Genomic DNA, 15,790 nt, shown 5'->3' with positions numbered 1-15,790 from the left:
AGGCTAGCACATATCTGTCATGTAGAAAACTTACAATAAATATATTTTGAATATAGGAATACACAAAGTTTGAAAAAAAATTGGCACTTCTGCCAATACTTAATTTTACCTGTGCTAATTTAATTATATTAAATTAGATTTAATGTAGCCACTGATTCTTAGATGATCATGTAAAGGGTGAAACTATGTATGCGTATATCAATAAAAAGTATAAGACTTTAAAAGACTTAAAAATGAGAACACACATTTATAATATTTTTAATTGTATTATAGGAATACACATGATATCCTTTAGAAAATATGATCTACATACCTGACAGGTAATGTTCTGTCTCCTTTCCGCCTATCCATTTCTCTTTGTGGAACAGGATACCAACGGAAATTCAGTTTCCAGTTAAAACCCCCATAAGTCATGTCTGACCCAGCCATATATTCAAAGGTATCATCACTAATCACATCAATGATGGGACATACAACTGTTTTCCTGCAGAAAAAGTAAAATCAGTTTACATATAATTAATAATTTAAATGTCACATTAGCTTCTTCAAACTCGATATAGCCGATATGTTGAAATTTAATTATTTTGTGACTTTAATATGCTTTTATTTTTATTTTGTAATTTCTATCTATGAAATTATTTCCTTTTACCACATCTTTCTTATAGTCTACTTTATACAGGTATAATCTAATCAAATATAGTAACTGATCTTCAAGCTGATTTCAAATGCAGTCTAAGTACTAACTCAGAAGGATGAACATGGCATATTTTTCATAAGACCTCCACCCACAGTAAGATTAATATATGTGCTTTGATAATATGCATCATTTTAGCTATTTATTTTATAGAAAAGTAATAGCATGCAGGGACCGGAGAACAGATGATTAGAAATTAGATCCGGTAGTCTGAATCTCAGAGGGATTAGGTTAGTTTAAAGAAAGGGTTCTAAGAAAATCTTCATGGAGAAAATATCTACCAGGAAAAACAAACAAAAACCAACAAAATGAAACAGCAATAAAAATAATGATTATCAGTATAAGTAAATGTTTCTTATGAAAGATATTAGAGTCACGGCAATTTCCGAGTGAATTGTCTTAGACTTATGAGTTTATAGTAACAATCTACATATTTTAAGATAGAGAAAGATAAGCAACTTCAGTTTCTGGTGTTATCCCATAACCCATCTTAAAGTAAGAGGAAGAGCCAGAAGATTTGCTGTTTTGATGGTGGCTTTTTAGGGTAAGAAATTCTTCTGCGTGGGAGATCATTAGGTACTCTTTTAATCCATCTAGTGCCTTCTCCAGTCTTCCCTACTCCCAGTTTATATGTTTTCTTATCAACCTTCCGTCATCTCTAAAGCAAAATTCAGGTCTACCCAAGTTCTCATGGGTTGTAACTAAGTCTAAAGAGCAGAGCTTATTTTTCATATTTGGTAGAAGGTAAATATACAAATATGCTTTTGAATTATCCATACATGTGAAAAGTAAAGAAATGGCCATCATTTATTCTGGTTTTGTAATACCAGTATTACCAATGCTCATTTTCATTTGAGTGTTATATTCCACGCAATTGATCAAAGCCTGGAGTTCTTTGAAGTCAACAAGGTTCATCTAGCCTTGGAAAATCTTCTTGGTAATGCTGGTCCTTACAAAATCAACGTATTTTTCTCTTTCTTCATTAAATTTAATGATTTAATTTGTAGGAAGATGAAATTAGATCTAACAAACTTGAACAGAACTTTATTATCTAGTAATGGAAACTTTAGAACTTACAAGTAGGACAAGACATTAGAGATCATTATACGAAAATACAATTTAAATCTGTTGTTAAATTAAAAAATAAATGATCTATGCATGACCATATTGAAACAACATTATATTAAAAAATCACTTAGTAGGATATGAAACACATGTTTTAAAAAGCAGCATAATGTATGAAATGTTGCCAGGAAACACATTTAAGATGTTCCAAGTTCATTTTACTTTGCCAGTCTTATCCTCATGTGGGTATTATACAATACACGGAGTGGAAAATGTTATTAGCTATGTACTACATTCAGTTGACTAAAAGAGTCTTACTGTTTTCTTCAACTGCTATGGTTCATTTTACTGACAACCTCCATTCATCTTCCTGGCAAGTACCAAATCCTGCCATATGTATGAATGTAGCTGGGCTAGCTCACACTAAGCAGCCCCTGTCTTGGATGCTTAATTAAAAACTTCAATTCTAGAAAAACCTTTCTACTGTAGGTGAAATGACTCTGCAAGCAAGGTGTTATGCAGTGCTTTGTAATTATATCAGATGGTATTCAACGTAGATGTCTTCAATGAGTGCTTAGGAATTATACTCATTTATCACTAATGTTTATAAACATCTCCACAAAAAAAAGCTTATACTGCATAGCATCATCATCGAAGAGAATTGCAGGTATCCATGAGGGCTCTTAATTTCTATAAAGTATTATTCAATCTTTCAGATTTCACCATTTGTATATACAAAGTGGGAATACTGTTTAAATAATTAAGCTTATTCTTTATAGCTGTGCTTGCTATATATTTTTTTTATCATGATTTTATTTCAGTGTAATCTGTGATTATGTGTGTTTATTTTTAAGATCCTCAAGGTGGTTTGAACTAGACTTTGAATAAGGGCGGCGATCTAGTAGAAATAAGACTGCTCTGGGAATGGAAAGAACTGAACAATTAACTTATTTATTCTTCCCTACTATTAGGTACAGGTAAGAATATCTACATTACCTACCTCACAGGATAGTTGTGAGGATATGATAAGGTTCTTTGAAAATGAATTTTATAAAATTGTATTACTTCAAATTAGACTTATTTCCTTCACCTACAATATGAATATTCAACACATTTTTACTGTTTGAATTATTTTACTACTTCTTAATTAAATATTTATGTTCAGCATTAATCAGAGAAGGTGTTTATTATAGGGGGTGGTGGAGATAGCATTTTTAAAAGCTATTACATAAAATATCTGAAAATAGTAACCTGGAAGAGAAGTTTTGATGGAAAGCCAGAACTGTCCGAACAGGTACAGTCATAACCCAGGAAAACATAACACATAGTTCTTACCTGTCTTCCTTTATTCTCGCCAGCAAGGGCTCCAGCCATCCTAAAGTACATTCACAGTGTGCATCAAGAAAAGTTATGACCTGCCCTTTTGAAGCAGCTGCTCCTCGAAGGCGGGCACGTATTAACCCAGAGCGCTCTTCCATTCTGATAATTTTCACTGGCACTTCTAAATTTTTTACATAATTCTCTAATGTCAACTTGAGAAAATCTGTAACATGCAATAAGAATTTATAAGTTTGAAACTTTTAAGACATCGCAGAGAAACTACTGTCCGGATGAAAATTTAACACACAGAAATAGTGGCCAACTCCTATCAACATTTTTTGCAATAGGTGAAAAAAAGACATAGAGATTTCATCAGTATATTAATGTACAATTCATTATAACTCTATCACTTGGCTGACAAGAATAAGGATAAAATAGAAAGTTAATATAACAGACTCTAATTTAGGAACTGGGCCACATTGGTAAGTGCAATCTCCGTAATTATAAGTTATTTTGCATTTATCCTGACTAAAAGAAAGAAAGAAAAGGCAAGTATCCATAAAGTCATATAAATGCTCAATCATATGAGCAGTTGAGTTTGGAAAAAAATGAACCATTTTGAAAGGCATTTTGGCTGATTTCTTGGGTTAGTAAGAAACAAATGGAATGGTGAGAGAAACTGAAAGAAGTAGTTTCTTATTCCTAGACTTGGCATTGACTAGGTACATTGATGAAAATACACTGATGATGATGGGTGGTTTCAGGGTTAGTATAATTATAAGGAAAATACAGATCATTTCCCAGCTGTCTTTTTTGACATAATAAAGTTTTCTAATTAAAAAAAAAATACAAGAAAAATATTTATACCTCTTTCACTGGCATCATCCACCAAGATGACCTCAGAAAGTAAATAGTGTGGGGAACGATTTATAACACTGTATACAGTTCTAAGGAGAGTGCTCCAAGCTTCATTATGAAACACGATCACTACACTTGTATTTGGAAGTTGATCAGGGTAGACCTTTGTCTTGCATCTGGAAAAAAGTAAAGAAGAAGGATATGTTAATAAATAATTCATTTTTCATCCTGTTCATTGTAATAAAAATATGCATAATAACACAATTTTAGACTTGAAAGGCCCTTACTAAGAAAACATTTTATGAATATCTGAAATAATTTTTCTTTTTATAAATGCTATGAGTAATCAGTTGGCATTTCAAAAATTAAATATGCATAATTACTAATATTTCATTTTAACTCCTACAGGGAACAAAGCAGCATGAATTCCACAAGTCTAAGAAAGCTAAAACAACATTCTGAGACTGTCAGTAGAAGACCAGGTACAGCAAGGACAGATGAATTCATTTAGAAGGTATTCTTTGTTCAGAAAAAAAGAATTATTACGTAACTCAAAAAGTCATAAGAACATAAAAAGACATAAATCCACTGGGTTTTGAAGCATGTAAAACTGAGATTATTTTTCTATTCTCAAATCTAGTCATGCATGCTTTTGATTCTGTTTGAGAAAGCTATAAACCATGTCTACTTTGAAAGATGGGTTTAGGGACCAGGATATATTTTGCAGATTCTCAATTAGTATCTTATAATCAAAATTGGAGATGAGGAAAGAGAATGCATAGGCCACCAGAATTTCTCAAATTTTAATGGGCATAGGAATCACCTAGGGATTTGTTAAAATGCAGATTTTGATTTAGTAAAGTTGGCATGCAGCCTGAGATTCTGAATTTTTAAAAAAGCTTTTAGATAATTCAGATGCTGCTGGTCCCTGAAGCGTACTGATTAGTAAGGGACTAAACCATAGCTGTCATTACTATTAGAATTTGTTGTCTTGACAAAAACTTTTAACTTTACTCTTAAATCCAAAGCAGTTCAGATTTTACTTTTCAAGTAATCAAACCAAAATGGTACCCTAAGATAAATAATATGTGTATTGCTTTTTTGGTCATCAAACATTTAACACACAGATGGTCCTCACCCTTGTTAACTTGAAAACATTCAGCTATTTCTGTCATGTAATTTTAAATCATCATGATTATAGAATATTAAATATATATATATATGCTACTGGGTATCCAGAGCAGGAATAGAAGTTTATTCATCTTAGGTTACTTTTTCATGAAAAATATTCTGAAGAGCTAGAGAATTAAAATTTTTCCATGAAATAAAATGAGCCAGATACTGCTTGCCACTCATGAACAACCTATCACAAAATAAGCATCATTAAAGTTAGTCTCCTTCACAGGCGAATTAAAAAAAAAATCCAATAAAATATGAGAAATGAAGGCATATAATAAAACAAATATTGATTGTGTGTCTATTGAGATTTTAATCATCTTTTAAAACAGTCTAAAATATCACCTAAGCGAGGTCTTCTGCAATATAGCTAGGTAAGAATGTACATATACCAGAACTACAACATTTTTTCTGCATATATTTATTTGAAAAGAATTCATTAAACACCAACAATATAAAATATATTGTGTATATAAGAAAAGAAAAATGTAAAGAGAGAAAGTAATTTGATTCATAATCATCCCTTCTCATTTTGCTGGTAAGAGTCAAGCAATTTCTATGTGCTCTGTCATTTGACTTGTAACTAGTCACTGCATGAACTTAGAAAGCCATCTTGGTAAGTCAGAAAGTTCTCTCCATGATTTCCCTCATCCTCCAATTTTTCTGCCTCATCAAAACACCCCATCATTTTCAGTATGCTAAGCAAAAATTATGATAAAGATCATCATCATCATCAATAAAGAAGCTGGAAAAACAGGCTTAAAGCAGTCTAACAGTAAATAACTACTGGTTTTAAGCTAAGGAAAACAGTCTATAAAGGCTACTTTATTTGGACAAAAGTGATTAATTCTAAACCAATTTTTTTGTATGTTACACTAAATGCCAACAGAGAAAAAAATGAATTTTAATTTAGATAAATCATTTCAAATATCAATAAAAGCAGACATGTAGATTTAGCTTCTTAAACAATTTCTATCATGCTCTACTTTTGTGGTTTAAAAAAAATCTGCTCACAAATGTTAATTTTATAGTCATTGTATGTGACAAAGTTATAATGAACTAATTTACTATTAATGTAGCTATTATGTTTACTTAGAGAAAATTTCCACTGTGTTATTATTTAATGTAGCATGAAAATAAAATGTGGCTAATGTTTTTATTAGTTCTTCCTCTTTTCCCTATGTAAAAAGTTATTTAGCAGAGAAAACTTTGTATAATACTAAAATCATTTATAGGATAATTCTTAAGCTATATAAATTAATAATTTTCTATGTTAGTTTATCTAGTTATCTCAAGTGCAATTGTATATATATGAACTAGAGATATAATATTCATTATTTGTGATGGGTTTGTGATACATTGAGCTGGTATTATTGCTTGTATTTCATCAAAGCTATTGTTTCACCTATGGTAAGATACACATTATTTTATGTATCACTAGGAAAGAAAAAAAAAGTTGTCAAATACACAAATATTTGCATAATGCTATCTTATTAATAGAATCCATTCAATGCTTAAATAAAGCTTATAGAAAAAGGTTTTAAACTTATTTGAACATAGATTTCTATTAAAATTGTTATGTTTGCTTATGAATCAGTCACACCAGTTTCTTGTTGCTGTGTAATTTCTTTTATCTATTTATTCTAAGAGGATTTTTTCTGGTTTAGGTTGTATTGCTTAACATATGAGACACATAACACATATCTCAGCAACAATATATAAAACAGCTTCATCTTCCTTCAGGTATCTTCCTTGGTACTGTAAAATTGTGCTTTTCAAACTTTAAGTTGCGAATAAATTATGTAGGGATCTTGATAAAATGCAAATGGTGATTCAGTAGGTCCGGGATGGGCCCAGGTTTCTAATAAGGTCTCTGATGATGTCCACACTGCTCATCCTTGGATGACATGATAAGAAGTATAGCTATATAAATAAGTCAGCTGTTGACTAGCAAGAAAATACAAAATTGTCATCATTGCTTCAACAATAAATATTTGTGTCATCATATGGAATTTAATTCTTGCCTCTGCCTCCCTGATATTCTTTTCAGACAATACCTTTTTGGTCCAATACTGAATCTTATTGTTATCTCTTTGAAGAAATGCTGGATGATAAACTCTACACATGCATTATATAAACAGTGACCATAACTTAATATGATATATGAACAGCCATGACCAAGCTTAAGAAATACTGTCTACATAACTGTCAGCTCGTAGACAATGACTGGAACTAACCATTGAGTTTAAAACTCATCATGATTTCATACACATAAATTTTATTTTTTAAGTATTTATCCTAGAACAGGTAAATACAATAATTTTTTGTTTAGTCAAGAAAAAGTACTTAAAGTTTTTTTTTAATGTCTTATTTTCTGAGTTGGTAGATTTTTAACTCACTGATTTTTCCAGAAATAATTAAAAACAAACAAAAACCCCAAAGACACCTATATGATGGAGGTGGGGGGAAATACTTAAAATAAATAAATTGAATTTCTCTAATAATCTCTTTTTCCTGACACCTGGCAAACAACTTCTTTGTAATATTACAAGGATAATTTTACCACTGTCTACCTTAGCTCTTAAATCTTTTACATAATAAAATTAAAGAAGGTAATCTGAAATGCATGGTATACATTGCTTGGTCTACACTGCAGAGTAAAGCTCAGTATCTCCAAATTGTGAAATTGGAAAGAACTTTCAAAGTTGACTAATTCAAATTTTCGTTTCACAGAATACAAGTTTCAAGTCGCAGAGCTAGTTCAATACTCTGTAATAAAGTAATAATAATAATAACTTATTATTTAATAAATTAGTAACTAATGATTTCTGCCCCATATTATATGCTGTATCAAACATTTTAAATGATACATTACTGGTGTCTGAAAAATTAGAAAAAAACATTTAAGTTATTAAAAAATACACCTTAATCTTACACTCAAATACAGATCTTTAAATCAAATAGACATAGCCATTCTTCTAAGATCATTTTATTAACACTAAGCATAGAAAGTTAGTTTTCATTGAAATTATGTACATACAAACTAAATACTCTTTTAGCAGCTCTATCTTATGAAGACATTATTTTTTTTTAATGTAAACAGCTAAATGGGATTGGTAAAACTGACATTATTGTGGGAGCACAATGTACACATAATTAACTTTGAGAGCAAAAGTGGCAGACTGCAATAGCAATTTTTATCAATATGAAAGAAATACTTAATATCTAGTACTCCAATTAAGTTCTTGAAATCTGGTATTCCAGTAAAATCATAAGCTTTATCATAGCATTATTTCGAATTTATACTATATTATGACATTCTAAATATATAATACTTAAAAGGAAGTAAAAGTTTATTTCCTTTTAATTTTGTAATAATATATCTGTGGCTCTTAATTTGACTACACATTAGAATCATCCGATGAACTAAAAAAAAAGAAAAAAAAACACTGATGTGTGGGCTTCAGCAACAGAGATTTGGATTATAGTATCCAGGGTCTGGCCATGGGTATTAGAGATAATATACATATCTCCCTTGGAGATTTGAACGTACTGCCAAAGTTGAAAACTGTTACCTAAAGTTATTCACCAGAAACACTGATTTTTAAATATACATATAAAACCTTCTTTTTTGCTTATATCAACATTTTAAAATAAGATGCATAAGGTTAATGTTCCTTTCTATGTTTTTGTCTGATGACATTAGTAAGTCACTATTTTCCTGTAACTGTAAGCCCTGGAGTCAGAAAGTCTTCTCCACACCACTTACAATATCTTCTTCTGTCATCTAGATGTGCATGAATATCGGTCCAGTCTTCTCACTATCAGCTGCTGATTTATATAAATATCTGAGAAATAAATCCAACTTGTTCTACTTCAGAGGGAATTTGTGGGTAGGATCATGTTTTAATGCCTGAAACATGGAAATATAGTGAGATAGTGTAACCATTTACCATCTTTCACTTTGGGTATGCACATGTTATGGGAATATAGACTGTTACGATTTGATTTTATCCTTTTCAAAACCATATTGATGTTTTCAGATAAATTACTGAACACAATATGCCACATCAAAGAAAGAAAAATTGACTATAAGATGAAAATGTGAAATCACAAAGGATCCATAATTACATAGTGGTTTAGTTAGGCAAAATCTATTTAGGACTACAAGCAAAGGCTGTCAACTTTGTAGTTTGCTTGACTTGTTAGATCACTGCTCAATGAGTCAGTGGTTACCTTATATTGCCTCAATCAAAGAAGATTAATAACAATAATTAAAAATAAAGACTTACTAGGGCTCTATATCCTTCTTATTTTTAAAAGCTATGGAAATTGTGTTGAACCTTGCAGAATTACGTGTGGTCTCTGTTTCCCAATCATTAACATTCATATTCACACAGCGAAATTTCATCATTTTCCAATGCATCCATGCAAAGAAGACTTGGACAACAGGCAAGCAGTTCTTTTATAATAATTGAACAGCTTGGGGCCTCAATAAAATGAAGCACTTAATTTTGCATGGGTTTCTCTGTATCGATTTATATTTACATTTCATTAAACCTTCCAAAAGTATGTCATAATTACTTCAGTAATTTTTAAAAATTAGATTTTTATCCATCTGCCCCAAGCAGCTTTATTTTAAAATTCAGGTAGACCTGTTCTCATCTCTGGATTCTTTGCTATTAGAGCCACTCCTTGCTCCTTCTATTTTCTTCTAAGTATTTGGATGGGTGGGTTGGGAGAGTTATTGGCTTATAGATACATTTCCAGACGCCTTTGCTTCTTGGCTTCTGAAATATGCCATAAGGACCTCCAGAGAAAGACTGATCATCTGGAGGAAACAGGAACAGGAACCTGGGTAATTTCTTTCTCTTCCCTTCCTTAATCTCATAGATAACCATTCTGCCCTATTCCCTGGACTTACACCTCGTATCTGCCTCAATCTTTTTACTTATACTCTTTCACAGTAACTCTATCTAATCCAATAGACTAGGGCATTCTTTAAAAGAAGAGAAAAATCCGTCTTATTTATCTCTGCCTCTCTAGAATCTAGCATTCTGCATGTCACAAAATATATTTAATAAGGGGTTGAGGAATAAGAACTTCACAATCAGTCAGGCTATTGTATGAATTATCAGAGCAACTAACTTCCCAATCATAGCCCTGCTTTGTTATTACCTGAACTAGAAGTGTAGAAACACCAATTTTTCTACATTTTTTTTCATATCATCAGTTGGTTTTGTTATTCAAGCTTCTAGAGCCAGTGCAAAAAAATGAACTAGGGATAGGGAAGGGAAAAAGTGTACGAAAATGAGTCTGCAAGTCTTTCTATTATAACACATTCCCCTCAAATCTCAATAACATCATTCCTACTTGGACAAATTGGAACAAGCTCTCTGTCTGGATAATGTTTGCCTCCCAGTTCTGTCATTTAGGATCTGTGAGCGAATTCTCTAAGGTTCACTTCTGTCATCACCTAAATTGGAATAATATTGCTGTAGTTATCCATCCAAAGTCCATGTGCCTACCACGTCAAAAGGCCAAAGTTCAAAACATCGGATTTGGGAGTAAGGAAGGGTTTATTGATCGAGAAGCTGCCAAATGGGGAAGTTAAACGTCCCAATCTTCAAATCCATTGTATGAAACCTCGGAATTCAGGATTCTTTTATGTTAAGGGAAGGGAAAATGAGAGGGGCAGTTTTTCTCAAAACTCAAGCCCAAAGCAGAATTCCTCTAATGATTAGCATGTCTAAAGCAGGAGCTATTAGCCTGAAGGCCAAGGAAACAATGCAGCCCACAGAGTTGGAGTCAGAGAGACTGAGTATTTTACTGTCACACTGCGATATATAAATTGCAGGATTTTTTAGGAAAACAAATGAAATTATAAAGGGATTATGTGAAGGTACTTTATTATTATATTATTCTTATATTATGAACCACTGTATAAAATATTATAGATAAGATCTATATATTATTCGGGTCAGCCTCATTTCTGTTAGGATTCTGACCATTGCCATGTTCTAATAATTTATCTTTTATTCTTAATTCCGGTGGCCAAGCTTCCATTTCATTCATAATGCAGTTTCAACTATAGATCTGGTATCTAAACCATCCTGGTTTGAGATCTGCTTTACTTGTTTGTCCAATGTAGCAATATGGAGTGTTTTTCCCTTTTATTCCTAAATCATTTATTACTCTAAAGTTTCTCTGGCCAGTTGTGGCTGCCTGCTATTAAATCTTCCTCCTCACTTACCTTAATCTCTGCTTATTATTTTCTACTGGAAGAACTCAGAGTCATGTCCTGCTGCCTGCTGAGATCTCTGCTTTTTGCCTACTCTTGAATATCCATGAAATATTTACCCACGTGCATTCCCTTTTACTAACCAAAGCTGGGACTGCCCGCCACTACTTGCTCCCCGTCCATTGATCTGATTATCAAATCTTGCATTCCTCTGCCAGGGTTAGGTGGTGCTCTCCAGCAGTCAAGCTCTGATTTAAGAAACGTCATAATAAGGAAGCTAGTACTGAGTGGCATACATTTATTGAACTCTTAAGTCTGTAGCAGCATTGTACTATATATTTTATATGGGTCATCTCATTTGACCCCAAGAACTGAAACCTCCTACAACAACATAGGTTAACTATTAGGACTATGATAAGGCTAAAAATGTATAGATAGCTTCACTGCATGCTTAAAGAACTTCCCGAAAATACATTATTCAAACCATAAATAAATTGCTCAAACAATTTTTTTTTTTTAAGGAGACTAGGTTGCTCACGTGGGCAAACAGCTATCTTCTCAGAACAATATATGTATCTTAACTAGATAAACTTGTAGGTAATTAGGTAGACAGGAGCAACTGGGGAAGGAAGATCCATCCTAAAGACCTCCCTTAGGACCTCCCTGAAACCCCCATTTTATGGTTATAAATTACTCCTACAGCCTGAGGCACAAAGGAGTGAAAAATCATAAAATAGCAGCTGGTTTCATTGAGCCACAAGCTCTTGTACAGTTAGTACTACTCTAATCTCTCCATAACCTTAGCTTTGTTATACCATCATTACAATATCATACATATGCCCAGAAGTTCATTAATCTACTTAGACTGAATCCTGGGTAACCGCAGGTGCAGTAGGCAAAGGTTATATTACAGCCAAATGTCAATCAAAATGACCTCATGTCCCAATCATCTCCTCATTATATCCACTGATCCTAAACTATTATATCACATACCTGACCAATCCCAAAAAGATTCCTCTATTGAAAGACCAGTCTTAGGCCGCTTAAACCCAGACCCTCAATCTCTATAAATACCCACCTTAGCCTCCTCTTTCCAATATCTTTAGGACTGTCTGTCAAGGTGGTGGTTATTGTTTTTTTCCTGTGGAGTAAGCAGTTGATAATCCTTATAATATTCCTTAGGAATTAGTCACATTGTTACCTCTATTTGATAAATGAAAACCTGATGTGCAGATCACTTAAGTAACTTGCTTCTAAATGATGGAGCTAGGTTTCAAATCCTGTGGAGCTAGGTTTCAAACCCTGTAAATCTGACTGTCAAAAGCTGCCCTCCTACCTTTCACCTGATAGGATAAGGTCTTTTGCCACTTAAGGAAGAAATTGCCTTTGTTATGGAGAATTCCTACATAAGGAACTAGGGGAAGCAGGCTACAGTCTGACAGTTTTAATTCCCAGGAAACAAAGGAAGTCATTATTGTTTGAATGAAATAAGGGGAGCCTTTACTCTGCTACAGAGGAGTGGGGGCATGAGGTGAGAAACACTATAGAAAGGCTTTTAAAAAGGACTAGAGAGAGGTGAGGAGCAAGTAAAAAGCTGAGAGGCTAAAGTAGCCAGCGGATTTTCCTCAGTGATAGTGTAACTGCAAATCTTCACTTCTTAAAAATGACTTTTTCTCTTCTCTTTCTTCTTGATTCAAATTGGCCTTGGGTTTACTTGCTTCTTTTTTTAACCTTATCCTTCTGCATACTGTAGGATCACTCCCTTAAACATTAAGCCCTTAGGTCAGCATCAAACACTCACAGGACCAAAGCCTCGGGTCTGTTGACCACAGAAACTGAAGTTTCAGTCAAATTAAAGATAACGTCCTGCAGCTTGCACCCCATGAATGCTAAAGACCCTACCATCATCCACTTGAAACAAGACAGGACTCCCATGACTGACATCAGGACCTCACGCAATGATCAACGAACAACTGCCTCCAACCCTAGCCCGACTTATCATTAGAGCCCATGACCTCAACTTCCTTAGCTACCTCGACTAATGAGTTTTTCTCTATATAACCTATTCCCTAGAGGCCATCTGGGAGCCAGGTCTTTGAGCACTAGCTCACCTGTGTCTCTAGGCTTGGTGCCATTTTTTAAAAATAAACCTTTACTTTCTTTGCTGCAAACTCCTGTAAATGTTTCTTTTGGCTTTGCCTTGTGCAAGAAAAACAAACCCCTTGAGTTGGTAACAATAGTTGGAGGATACTTTAAAGATGAGTTATGTCTAAATTCATATTTGACTACACTGTTATAATGCAGCCCCACCTCCCCTTCCATGGTTCATGAAATTTACACTACTCATAAATGCACTGCATTACTGGTTACATGACTATGCGTTTAATTTGAGAAAGACGCCAGGTTTCATATCTGGATTGCTCTGTGAGGAACAGAAAATGCAGTCACAAAAGCAATTACAAAATTCTAAATCCACCAGGGAATTGAATAAATCTTGAGAAGAGCTCTGGACTTCCACAGATAATTCTTTTGCGGTTTAAACTGACCTCATAGTGACTTTAACAGACTGGGTACACTCAGCTGACATCTGGTTTATATTAAAAAATAAAAGTTCATAGATGTAATTTCTACCAAATAAATGGTAATCATGTACTCCCATTTGAGTTATTTCCATGACGTCAATAGTTAATAAACAGTATTTTTTCGAAGACATAAAAATGAGTATTATACAAGCAAGTTTTATATTCTTTCTATTGTGAAGAACTCTCCTGAATTTTGGAAATGAACTATAATTCAAGTAATACCATTCAAGTAAGTTCTGTGGCCTTTGTTGTTTTGGAACACAAATTTATGAAGTTGTTCTCTTTCTGTGACCTCTGAATAAAACTCTTTCATGCCACTGAAAGTAGTTAACAATGGGTTGTCTAAAATAAATGTGTTTAGTGAATGTGATAACTGCAATGAAAATGACTTTGCAACAAAATTATTCACTACTGACATTCATAAGTTTACATTCTTACATTTGTTAGAAAAAATAACACCGAATTTTACATCAATACGCCTGGAATCTGGACAGGCTTTGCTTCTGCCCTCATTTATGGCCTTATCCAAGTCAACTGACCACCTGAGCCTCCTGTTTCACCTCTCTGAGATAATAAAAACTCAATCCATCCAGGTTCAAAGCTAGAAACTTTGATGTTGACATTTATATTTATGAAAGTGATTTTGACCTCATGAGTCACCAAATCCTGATGATTCCTTTCTCAGTACCTTTCTTATCCTTCCCTTCTGCTGTACCTTCTTCATAGACCACCACCACTTCAAGTTATTGCATAAAGTCAATATGGTACATTTGTGGAACATTCTTAATCCCCAAAGTATAACCCTCTCCTTGCAGATCTAAATGCAGATCCAAAAAGCCGCTCCTTTATTCAAATGTATTGATGACATTGCATTGCCTAAGCCAACACTGAAATGACCCTCCTGATCCGGCCCAGCCCCACTTCTGTCACCTTCTCCTCTCACTGGGCAGGAATGTAACTGCTCAGCAGTATTGAAAGTCTCCAGATTGCTTCAGGAAACATAGCTCTCTCTCATGTCTTTATCTCTATCTCTGAATTCTTGTATTTGGGATGTTTTCTTCCCTGAATATCACCAATAATGTTCAAGGTAAGGTATTCAACTGTTCACTCTCCTAAGCTCCCAGTATGTTTTATGTATTTATTTCCCTTTCCTTATTTAAATAGGTTGTTAGGTAATTCAACACAATAAGAGAATGGAGTCATTCTGAAGTCTGTAAAAAATCACACTGCAGTTACTGTTTTCAAGAAAAGACCTGAAAAAAATCTTTCCTCTTAGTAATCTAATGGGAATTTCTAGCTATAGAATTCTTTTAATATGAAATATTTCTTTACAGTGGTCCCCCCTTATCCATCCATGATTTCGCTTTCTGCATTTTCAGTTACCCACAGTCAAGAGCTGCCTCAAAATATTAAAAGGACAATTTCACTAATAAACAACTCATAAGTTTTAAATGAGTAGCATGACAAAACCTCTCACCGTTCAGCTTGGTCCTGCCCTGGATGCAAATCATACCTTTGTCCAACTTATCATGCTGTATACACTACCTACCTGTTAGTCACTTAGTAGCCTTCTCAGTTATCAAATTGACTGCTGTGTATCACAGTGCTCATGTTCAAGTAACTCTTATTTTACTTAATAGTGGCTCCAAAGCACAAGAATAATGATGCTGGCAATTCAGATATGCCAAAGAGAAACCATAAAGTGCTTCTTTTAAGTAAAAAGGTATGTATGTATAGAAAAAACACACACACATACATATGTGTATATATGTATATATGTATAGTACTATATGTGGTTTCAGTCATCTACTGGGGGTCTTGGAACATATACTCCATGGATAACAGAGACTACTG

General features: G+C 33.5%; 1 protein-coding gene across 4 annotated transcripts in view; it reads right to left on the bottom strand.

Moving 5' to 3' along the window:
• Window positions 1-15,790, bottom strand: part of GALNT13 (polypeptide N-acetylgalactosaminyltransferase 13) — a 431,664-nt gene that overhangs the window by 172,533 nt on the left and 243,341 nt on the right. For all 4 annotated transcript variants that reach the window (XM_006921079.1, XM_006921078.1, XM_025039467.1 and 1 more), the window contains 3 exons: window positions 3,947-4,113; window positions 3,095-3,302; window positions 314-484 (listed from right to left, as the gene is read on the bottom strand). In XM_006921079.1, the coding sequence (XP_006921141.1) occupies window positions 314-484; window positions 3,095-3,302; window positions 3,947-4,113 (546 nt within the window). The remainder of the gene's footprint in view (window positions 1-313; window positions 485-3,094; window positions 3,303-3,946; window positions 4,114-15,790) is intronic.

This window comes from Pteropus alecto, unplaced genomic scaffold, assembly GCF_000325575.1.
Source record: "Pteropus alecto unplaced genomic scaffold, ASM32557v1 scaffold3, whole genome shotgun sequence".
NCBI lineage: Eukaryota > Metazoa > Chordata > Mammalia > Chiroptera > Pteropodidae > Pteropus > Pteropus alecto.
The sequence above is the reverse complement of the archived record's forward strand: the minus strand, read 5'-3'. Positions and strand labels throughout refer to the sequence as shown.